General features: G+C 36.2%; 1 protein-coding gene and 1 pseudogene across 1 annotated transcript; both read left to right on the top strand.

Moving 5' to 3' along the window:
• The first annotated feature begins 652 nt into the window (after positions 1-652).
• On the top strand, positions 653-4,660 carry LOC129318583 (amino acid transporter AVT1I-like; annotated as a pseudogene).
• A 2,175-nt stretch (positions 4,661-6,835) lies between these two features.
• LOC129318615 (inactive receptor-like serine/threonine-protein kinase At2g40270) lies at positions 6,836-10,942 on the top strand. Its single transcript, XM_054963472.1, has 8 exons — positions 6,836-6,992; positions 7,115-7,256; positions 7,374-7,445; positions 7,519-7,662; positions 8,453-9,033; positions 9,352-9,542; positions 9,625-9,757; positions 10,075-10,942. Exons 1-8 carry the CDS (start codon positions 6,902-6,904, stop codon positions 10,674-10,676), a joined length of 1,956 nt encoding a protein of 651 aa, XP_054819447.1. The 5' UTR covers positions 6,836-6,901; the 3' UTR covers positions 10,677-10,942.
• The last annotated feature ends 219 nt before the right edge of the window (positions 10,943-11,161 follow it).

Raw genomic sequence — 11,161 nt, 5'->3', positions numbered from 1 at the left:
AAAAAATTATATTCTTATCAACTTGGACAATTTAAATTCACTCGTTCATTTTAATATTACTATTTTTTATAATTTTTATAAATTAATTATACTGATACATTTTAAATAGTTCATATTTAATAATTTTTAAAATTTTATTGTAATAAATATAATATTAAAAATAAAAATAAAAAATATTTGGATAACCCTTAAAAATATATTTAAATTATATTTAAAATGTGTTTTTATTAAATTTAAGAAATAATTATATTTTTAAATATTTTTTCGTTAAAAAATGTAAGGTATTTTTTAAAGATTGAAGATTAAAAATATAAAGATATTTTTAATCTTTTATAATGTAATTATTATTTTTTAAAAATATCTCTATTAAATAAATTATTTTAAATTTATTTTAAAATGTTTGTAAAAATAAATATAAAAAAATAAAATTAATTTAAAAATAAATAATTACTGATTCGTTAAAAATAAATTATATTTCCTCAAATGTGGGAGTAAATTTTTGAAATTAATTTCTCTTCATTTTCTTTATTTTTTATCTCAACTATTAAATTCATTGTTAAATAATGAAAACTTAATATTTTATAAAATTATTATTAAAATGTAAAATTTGAGGGAAGCCAACTCTTAATTTTTGCACTCATGCGGGTTCAGGTTGCGGGGTAGGTGGTTGGTGGAGAGACGCAGTGCCTGTGAGTGAATCGGTGAACCAAGGGGTCCCCGCTTCAGTTTGGGGTTGAGTGAGGAGATGGTTATCGGAATGGTGCGCGCAGCAAGAAGGGGGAAGCAAGTGGGGAGCCAAACCCGGAAGAGCCTCATGGGCGTTTGGCCTTTTCTAACAACTTACTCTCTGAGACGCCCGCGAAGAGCCTTCGAAAACAGTGGTTAAGCATCACGACTCAGACATTCTCAGGAAATCTCAGAGAAAGAACAGGTTCTTATTCTCCTTTCCGGGCCTCGTTGCTCCCACCGGTGGCGGAAAGATTGCCGAGCTTAAGGATTTGGGAACTAAAAGCCCATTCTGTACCTCGCTTCCCCTCAGGTTCTACATTTCCTTGTTAGACCCACTCTTGAGGTTTTGATTTATACATGTACCATGTTATTGATTCCAAGTGATTATAGGATATTATTAATTAGTCAACCGAAAAAGGAAACACTTCCATTGGAATTGACTGACACATTTGAGGACGTTCTGCAAGTGTGATTTCGTTAACCTTCTATTTACATTACTATTTGTGATTGCGAATTTCCATTGTCGATATACTCCCGACCGCGTTGTCTCTTCTGTTCATTTTGGTTTTGCAGAAACCATATTGAAAGGCAGAAAATCCTGTGCAATAGAACTGTGAAAGTGAAGCATCTGCCAGTATGATTCTACACTGCTAAGCTTCGAAGCACTTGTACTTTTGAAACAGGGGGCATTTTAACCCGTTATTCTACCACCATTTAACCTCTTATTGATTAATTTCTATTGCCTGAAAAATTGGATGCCATTCTATTCAATTTTGAAGAACATGTCTCTTTTTCGACAACTCAGAGCGGGGAAAATTGAAAAAGAAAATGTTCGTCTTATACAATGACCAACAACATGACTTGGAGAGGATTCTCTCTAGTCTATAGGTGTAAGAGAGTAGAGAAAAAGAGGGAGAGGTTTTGTTGGTCTCCATCAGAATCTGTCATCCTCTTCCTACTTGTTCTCCTTTATATTTACCTAAAAAGAATTTAAGCTTCGTATTGCTTCAATTCCCACACGATCCCTCACTAATACAAGCAAGTTTTTTCTTTCTTAAACGAAATAAATTGTTTGGTCAATATACTTTAAAGCTATTGTGACAAAATAATTTGAAATAAGGAGAAGCCATTTCCCTTCTTGTATTATATATAGAGCTAACTAGAAACCTATTCACTCATAGTACATCACACTTTGTTGTTGCTTAATTTCTGGGCTGTATTCTATCCATGGAAACTCAAGGAAGTGATGGCTCGGTCATTACACCCTTTCCCTATGATGAAAAGTATCAGCCTCTGCTTAATGGCTCTAAAGGTGATCCACACGACGCTGTTCCTCCAGGAAACTCCTTCTTCACGACTTTGCTTCCATGGCATTGATGCCATCCCAGGTTTCTTAAAATGCTCTTTACACATTAGACATGTCCAACTTGCCTGTCTTCCATTTTTCTTAGTTTTAGCATTCATTTTTATAACCATCTTTTCTTTTTCATGGAATTTTCTTCCTACAAAACCTCAATGGTTTGCGCTTTTGGGACAGAGTATCTCGCTCCGGTTGATCTTCCAGAACCCAACTACAACACTTCAAAACTAACCTCTTAACAAAAGATTATTCTCATGTGCTTGATAGTCATCATGTATTGAGCTGAAGATATGTAACTAGAACTGGATATAATCCAAAAATTTCATGTTTGTCTGTTTTTTCAGGAGTTGGTATAGTGTCCATACCCTACATGTTGTCATGGGGACGATGGTTGAGCCCATCGCTGTTATTTCTCATCGCCTTAAGCTTGTTCCTCCACAGGTATACTGGTCCAAAGATGCACGTACATGTACCCTAACTTTAGAACCTTCTTTGACATGGGCCGATGTGCATTCGGACACAAAGGAAGACTCCTAATCTCCATGGTCATGAACTCGGAGCCCTACCTAGTTGTTGCAGGCTACCTCATTCTTGAAAGTGACAATATAAACAATCCCATAGCAAACCTTCAGATTGACATAGGAGGGTTCACAATTGAAGGGTCCACACTCTCTGTATACTGTGTGTGGCTGCAAGATTTGAGCTTGCCCTCTTGTGTGTCTGCAAGTGGGGTCTTGGCTTCTACAGTCTTCTTCTTGTGTCTCTGGTCGAATGCTACTGTTGATGGAACTGGATTTCATGGCAAAGGAACTGTTTTCAAATGGAGTGTAATTCCTAATGCTTTGCGTCTGTATGCTTTCTGTTACGGTGTTCATCCAGTGTTGCCCACTCTTTATGCTTCTATGAGAAACAGAAGCCACTTGTCCTGTGCAAGCATCCTCCTCATAGCCACTTTAAATTCCGTTGTATCTATGGACTATGGTTGTTGGTAAATTCGTGACAGGTAAAGTTTTCTGTCTAAAGAATTAATAGTGATCAGTACATTTAAAGAATCGGGCCAAAAGAAAGTTCATTTATAGAAATTTAGTAATGTTTAATTTTATAGAGATAGATAAAGGCTCAATCTGGCCTTGGGAAAAATAAGTTAGCTGAAGGTCTACAATTTGGACAAATTAAATAAGCTCATCCAACTTTTATCAGTATAATTGTCGGACTTACTGATGACTTGACTGAGAAGTGATAACTCTACGAGAACAAGAACTCAGCCCTCTCGTATACTAGCAAGTAGCATCTTTACTGTAGCTGTCGATAAAAATATTGAAAGTGACGTGTGCGTGTGCGTGTGTTAGTTGCTCCGAAAAAATAATAGAATACAGAGTGGATTTTTTTTTAAATGTTTCAATTTGAAAACTTTTGAGAACAAGTATTTTGAAAACTATATGTCTGATCTTTGTCCTATGCGTTGCACATGATAAATAATAATTTGAATATTTTTTAAAATTGTACTCATCTTTCTAATATTTAAAATTTGTTGAAAATGACGGGAAACATTAAGAAAAGAATGCGAGAAATTCAATAAAATTTGTGGAAAAATATCAAGTTAAACAAGTTGCACGGCTTGAGAAAATCTGTAATGTTCATTTCTTGTGAACAATGCTATCATGGATTTCATGTCTTGATGATTTTGTCTAGGTAGGCGTAGCCCGAACATTTGGGCAAATGAGCCCGATCGAAAAACCATGTATTTTCAGAAAGCAAGTTAGGTAATATTCTTTTCGTGACTCGACAATACTAATGCATGATATTCATCAATGGGACTCTTTACTGATTCATTGATCTAATGAATCGGCAGATGTTGCTTGTATGCTTTTCATTATGCACTCTTGGTTACGCAGCAGCGGCAGCAGCAACAGTATTGGGATACCTGAAGTTTGGACAAGACGTGCAATCCCAGATAACTCTAGACCTTCCCGCAGGTAAACTCAGCCCAAGACTAGCAATATACACCACCTTGGTCATTCCTATAGCCAAATACGCCTGAATGCTTACCCCAACAATAAAGTCTGCAAAAAGCATGGTTCCTTCTCATTGGTGAGCACCTCCATGCCCATCAGTAACCTCATTGTGGCCGTTGCCATTCGTCTGTATGGATAACTTTGGCACTTGCAGGTGCATCGTCTCCTCTTCAATACTAGTGCCATCAGTTTGCTACTTGAAGATTTCTGGAGCTTACAAGAGATTCGGTTCTGATATGATTATCAATTATTCAATAATACTGATGGGGGTTGCCATTGCTTTTATTGGTACTTATACGTCTTTTATGGATATAATTGTCTATTTGTAGATGTCAACAAATAGCATTGATTTATTTGCACGATTGGGCAAAATGCTTGTTAAGAGCCGTTAGCCCGATGTGGTTTTTAGTTATAGCAATATACTACGTACTATATTGTGTCGATACACGTGCATGTATGAGCCTTTTTTTGCTTGTGTAGAATGACATCGTGGTTCTGTATATTTTGGGCAGTGTATTCTGATGCAATGAGCTGAGAGTACATATTTTTATTGTAAGTTTTCTTCACACATGTAGTGTATGGTGTAACATTTTTGCTCACTAAGCACTGTCCGCGGTTGAAAACATAAGAGAATGGGAGTTGATTTCGGATATGACAGTAAAAATAATTAAGATTGGTGTTTAACTCCATATGAAGATTATGCTTTTGTTCGTTAATATTAAACAAGAAATTGTTTTTGAAAACATTGAATATTGTATTAAAAGTTAGTTCCTTCATGGGAATTAATTAATTAATTTAACTTTGCTTGGTTTTATTGGTGCCGGGGAGATCTTGGAATGCTTCACGCTGTATATTATATAATGTTGCGCACGAATGAACGGCCACATTGGGTTGTTTGATGTTCCATCGGATCGCAGGTTGAGTCACAGATAATATTTAATCTTCCTCATCAACACACGAACCAGATTGTGGCACTCATGCCTCATGGCTTTGCTTTGATCGTTAACGTTGTTGGGTGTGGCCACCACAACTGTGGCTCCGCGCTGCTCCTACTGCTATTGTGATTAATTTGACTTGATATTAATGACTACTGTGATTGCTGCAATTGGCACTTATACATCTCCAGGCCAAATATTAATACAAATGTGCCTTGTGGCTTGCTATTTGCTAGACTGTCTGAGGCTACAAAATATATGAACTTGCTGGCTAGAGCGTTATTATTAGATCATGGATCAGTTTGCGGGACGAAATATTCAGCGTTTGAATGACTCGTGTCATCCAGTATTATTCAAATTAAGGAGGTTTTAACTCTTATTAATTTTCTCATAATAAAGTTAAAAAAAATTGCATTCGGTTAATTAAAAATACATAGGTCATTATGTGGGTTTGTGGGTGTTGGATCTTTGTCACACTCACAAAGTTGGTATGGGTCGTACGTAGTTTTCTGCTAAAACAGGGAGGTTACCATGTCTATTGTTTGCTGATCAATTCATTAATGACAGGCCCACTTTAATTAGATCATTCACATACATCCACAGATGAAGTTAATAATACCTAATGTGTCATATATATATATATATATATATATATATTGTATGAATTTAAATTGAAGGAAGACACAATTGACGGTACTTCATACATATGTGATATTTGAAGGACCAAAATGATTTCCATCACTTGCCATATAAGAAAACAAGAGTAGCTTTTTTTAAGTGCAGCATCCTTTTCTTCGCTACTATGATGTAATTGTAGCTTAATTACATGGGATCATAAAATAATGCTAAAAAAACAAAGAAGGAGGGATGGTTAATTTAATTTACACCTCTCTTTTTTACGGGGTCATATTCAGAGAAGATTGGCTCTCCTTATCTCTCATCTCTCTCTTTTGAATATGAAACTGCTTAACCCAACCCACCTAGTTCTTATTTGTACTTGTCTTTCACGCCATTATTAATTTTTGTCCCCAATTGCTTCCATCATTGTGCCATCGAGAACGTCTTCAAGATTTTTCTTGCAGTACTCATTCTTCACATTCCCCTGTACATGAAGTTAAATCTGCTCAACCAGTAGAGGCTCACAATTTGAACATAATGCATCAAATATCTCCTATTATATATGTGCACATCTAAAAATAATAATAATAATAATAATAAACGTTAAAGTTTCGATACCAAACTTTGTGAGTGCACATATAATGTCAAAACCATTAGGTCCGTGGAACTTGTATAATATTTATATTTTGTGGCCCTCTTTAAATATCTCCTGTCTGTTCAGAGAATTGACGTAAAAGTTAAGTTTGTACTTCTATGGCGGGTAACGGAAAAGAAAAGCAAGAAATAACTAACGATCTTCGCATATTGTGATTTAAGATTATGGGTTTGGCCTGTGTGTAAGTGATCTATTCATACGACGTCACGATGAAACAACACCAATGAGTACGCATTTATAACAGAATTACTCTTTTTATATATATATATATATATATATTTATATATTAATTTGTGTAATTAAGAAGGACTAAGCAAAATCATCATGAGAGCACATCTATATGTATATTGAAATGCTGCGAATTTATTCATGTTACTTAAATTACGTACGTCTAAATATACCGAATAATACTACTATATTGCTCTTTAAAAGGTTAAAATTATATATATGGCAACATTATACATTCAAATCTATTTATGAAGATGGCTAGTTTTGTATAAATGGATGAGGGAGGCATATAAATAGAGAGAGCAAATGAGTGGCACTGACATACTAACTCGCTCACTCTCTCTTCTCTGTGTGGTGACTCATGGAAGAAGGGTTGGTGATGTTAATGTTGATGCTATGTTTGCTTCCTTCGAGTTTTAGCAGCTCTTCTTCTTCCCCTCAAAACAGAGAAGGCATGCATGCATGATGATGGCTTTTGCTTCTTGTATTCGCAAACTTTGCAATTCCAATATAACGGAAGGCCTCAGCATCATTTGATCTGATTAGTGGCGTTTGAATTAATATTGTAATGCAGGTCTGGCGCTGTTAATGTTGAAGAACAGAGTGGTGAGAGACCCTTTTGGAGCTCTATCCAACTGGAATGGCGAAGACGTCCACATTGATCCCTGTTCATGGTTTGGAGTGGAATGCTCTGTCCAAGGCAAAGTCGTTTCCTTGTGAGTCAAGCTTCCCCTTTTTCTCTTCTTTTTCATCGCCTTTCAAGTTAAGACGGTACAAAAAATGATTGTTTCATGTTTAGGGTACACCTGAATCAAGAGTTGTTCAACTTGCAGGAATTTGAAGGACCTTTGTCTTAAAGGAACTCTAGCCCCTGAAATTGGGAAGCTGGCTCACATAAAATCTATGTAAGAGAATATGTATGTGCCGTTACTGATTATAAGCAGTGTATAAACATTCTTCAACCACTATATCCTGCAGCATTTTGCGCAACAATTCTTTTTCTGGTGAGATTCCTGAAGAGATATCTCAACTGGAGGAACTGGAAGTTCTTGACTTGGCATATAACAATTTCAAAGGATCATTCCCATCTGACCCTGGCAGCAATCCCTCCCTCACGACCCTGTAAGTTGATAATTTCTTGCCCTATATATATATATATATATTGCTTTTATGATTCTCTGGTTTTTCCTTTGATTTCATCCAATATATAGATGTATACAGCATTATACTGAACAATAATGGGTATCTTACCAACCCAGCTCTAGAAGTGCATCAGATCAATAAGGATTCTGAATTTCATGATAATAAAGATCAATTAACTGGTTCCACCACCAAAGCCACGTTTGCATCTAGTTTCTAGTATGCGAATGATCATATTGTCAAAATCAACTCAAGCTTACGTTACAAAGAGATGTATAATTAGATTTATTACAATCTCAACCTCAGGTTCTCTGACAGAGCGTAACAAAGAAAACGGATAGTTTTTCTCAAGTCAGTTAGCTTAATAGTTCAGTTAGGATTAGTTTGCCAAGTGTATTATTCATCTAGTGTCCATTATACCCCTTCAGCATTCTAGTACAAATTACAATAATGCGATCTCACATTATACGGTTTCATACATATTAGGGCATTCTATACCATGGTATTTAAAATACCATGTTTGTTATCAAATTGGATTTGTGAAAATTAACTATTAGATAGGGCCCAAAGTGGTATGTAATATATGTATGTCTTATTGACGATCATATTAATTTTGATGCCAGCTAAAAATCACTTGAATTAGGGAGTTAAGAATGTATAAATTGATTATCAGTTTCATTAATATCACAAACACAAACAGCAAGACCAACTAATTATGAGCTTGATCAGATTGTGTTGACTAATATTTGCTTGCTGTATGGAATGGTCTCAGGCACACAGGCCAACAAAATGGGGATGTGCCATACAAGAGGAAACTTCTTCATAGATTAAAAGCAAGAAGACAAAGAGATGATAACAAAGAGTCTGCTTCACCGTCATCCTCACCTTTCCCCTCTTCATTACCACCAGATTCTGAGCCTTTCCCGCCATCAGAACCACCCTTAAATCCACTATCTGCATTAACTCCATCACCATATTTACTCTCGCCTTTAAGGTCCCCAGAAGTTTCCCCTTCACAATCTCCATCCTTTATTTTTCTCACGCCTTCATTTTCACCAGTGGCGACACCAGCCATGGGAATATCACTACCAGCAAATTCACCTACAGTTGTGTCCTCTCCACCACTGTCCAATTGGATTTCAGCGCCTACCCCTGCTTCATTTAGGGACCAAGGGAACACAAAAAGTTTCAAGCCCCAGAAATCTTTGATCATTTGGTCAACAGCTGGGGGTGTATCCTTACTTGTTGTTGTGTCAGCCATTGCTTTCGCTTGCTTCCGAACTAGCAGGGTTGTAACTGTGAAACCTTGGTCAACAGGATTAAGTGGGCAGCTACAGAAAGCTTTTGTAACAGGTAATTTCCACTCTCTTACCGTTTTATGTTTTAGTATTATGCTTAGAGGTTTCTTTGCACAAGTTTAAGGGCGCAGTCTGTAGTACTGGTTTAGCACATTTAAAATTTTACTTAAAATGCTCCCAATAGGAGTCACAGGTTGGTTGATAAGGGGCTCTTTTACAGGCTGTTGTCAGTATTACTTCATTTACTTCATCAATAAGTTCAGTCATCAGTCATTCAGTCTCATATCACACATAAACCAAATTAAATAAGTTAATTTCATGGATCTTCACTTCCTTCCATTACAAGTATTTGCATTGACAATGTACGATTCAGGTGTGCCAAATCTCAGACGAGCAGAGATTGAAGCAGCTTGTGAAGGTTTTAGCAACATTATTGGTTCTATTCCAGAGGGGACTGTTTATAAGGGCACTCTTTCCAGTGGAGTTGAGATAGCTGTAGTAACTACTGCAGTGACCTCATCTAAAAATTGGCCTAAAACAATGGAAGCTCAATTTAGAAGAAAGGTATGAGGGCCTTAGGCCCGGAGTAAATGCCACCTTTTCTGTCTTATAATTCCCTAATTTTACCTTGTTCCACTGGTTCCAGATAGAGACCTTATCCAAAGTAAACCACAAGAACTTTGTGAATCTTATTGGGTATTGTGAAGAGAAGAAGCCATTCACGAGAATGATGGTCTTTGAGTATGCTCCAAATGGAACCCTCTATGAACATCTACAGAGTGAGTGCCATTTCGTTCCAAGTCACTTTAGTTTTAGTTTAAACTAAAGATTCATTGGTTTCTATATCCACTAAATGTGAAAGAATTTAGTACATCACTAGACTTTATTACCTCTTGATGTTAGGCATAATCAGCAAGTTTATTCCAAATATCTCGTGCCATCCAGTTGAGTCCATGGCAGTTCTGATAACCTCTGTAAAAATACAGTTCCATCCTTCCTATAGCAATTTTTCGTTTTCAGGTCAAAGAACTTTAAATATTATGATATCTTATTGTTTTCCAAATCAAGGTCAATATCATGCTCGTCTGACTTGCAGTAAGAGAAGCAGAGCAGCTAGACTGGGGAATGAGAATGAGGATAGCTATGGGAGTAGCTTATTGTCTAGAGCATATGCATCAGCTGGAACCACCCATTGCCGTCAAAAACCTGCAATCTTCATCTATATACCTCACTGAAGATAATGCTGCTCAAGTATCAGATCTTATTTTCTGGAATGACATTGCCGCTGCTACAAAGAAAGGTTTCGCAGCCACAGAGCCCTTGGAAACACCATCAGCACGTAGAAAGGAAAATGTATATAGCTTTGGTATTATACTGTATGAGTTGATCACCGGAAGAATTCCCCATCTCGTGGAAATTGGCTTTCCCTCACAGTATCTAACAATGGGCCAATCCTTGAGAGAAATGGTGGATCCAACTCTGAACTCTGTGCAAGCAGAAGAGGTTGAGAAATGGTGGGGAGTGATAAAAGAATGTTTGCATTCAAATCCAGAGAAAAGGCCAACTATGAGACAGGTCGCCTCTGAGTTGAAGGAAATAACAAGAATGGGACCTGATGGAGCAACTCCAAAATCTTCCCCTCTTTGGTGGGCAGAACTCGAAATTATGTCCACGGATTCTGCCCAAAATTATCCATGAACAAGGGGAAAGAAAAAGCTGGGGTGATAATGTGAGGCGCTGAGTTTGGAGTTACATGAATTGTGCTGTTAATTCTTCTATTCAAGCTAACAGAGGTAGCATTTCGGAACAGAGAGTGCTTTTTAATTTTTTTTCTTCTACGGGAATTTTAGTGTGAATTTGACAAAAATGGCCTCATTACATATATTTCTATATCTAACTAGGGTCGGATATAAGGGTCATAAGAAATTCGTGAAATGAGCAATATTAAAAGCAATTTATAAATAGTGCAATTTGTGATAGATTTTATATTTTATATTGAAATTAATTGGTTTGAGTATCTAATTCTAATTCTAATAATAATAATAATAATAATAATAATAATAATCTCCTTTGAACTTGTATAAATTCATATATAGACCATAATAACATGTGTAAGTATGATGCTTTTGATTCTTAACTTTTAATGCTTATTTTATAACTTTTTTTTTCTAAATTATTTATTT

This window comes from Prosopis cineraria, unplaced genomic scaffold (genome assembly GCF_029017545.1).
Source record: "Prosopis cineraria cultivar Desert tree isolate PC_DT_omini unplaced genomic scaffold, ASM2901754v1 PC8, whole genome shotgun sequence".
NCBI classification, from domain to species: domain Eukaryota; kingdom Viridiplantae; phylum Streptophyta; class Magnoliopsida; order Fabales; family Fabaceae; genus Prosopis; species Prosopis cineraria.
This window is presented reverse-complemented; position numbering and strand designations above follow the sequence as displayed.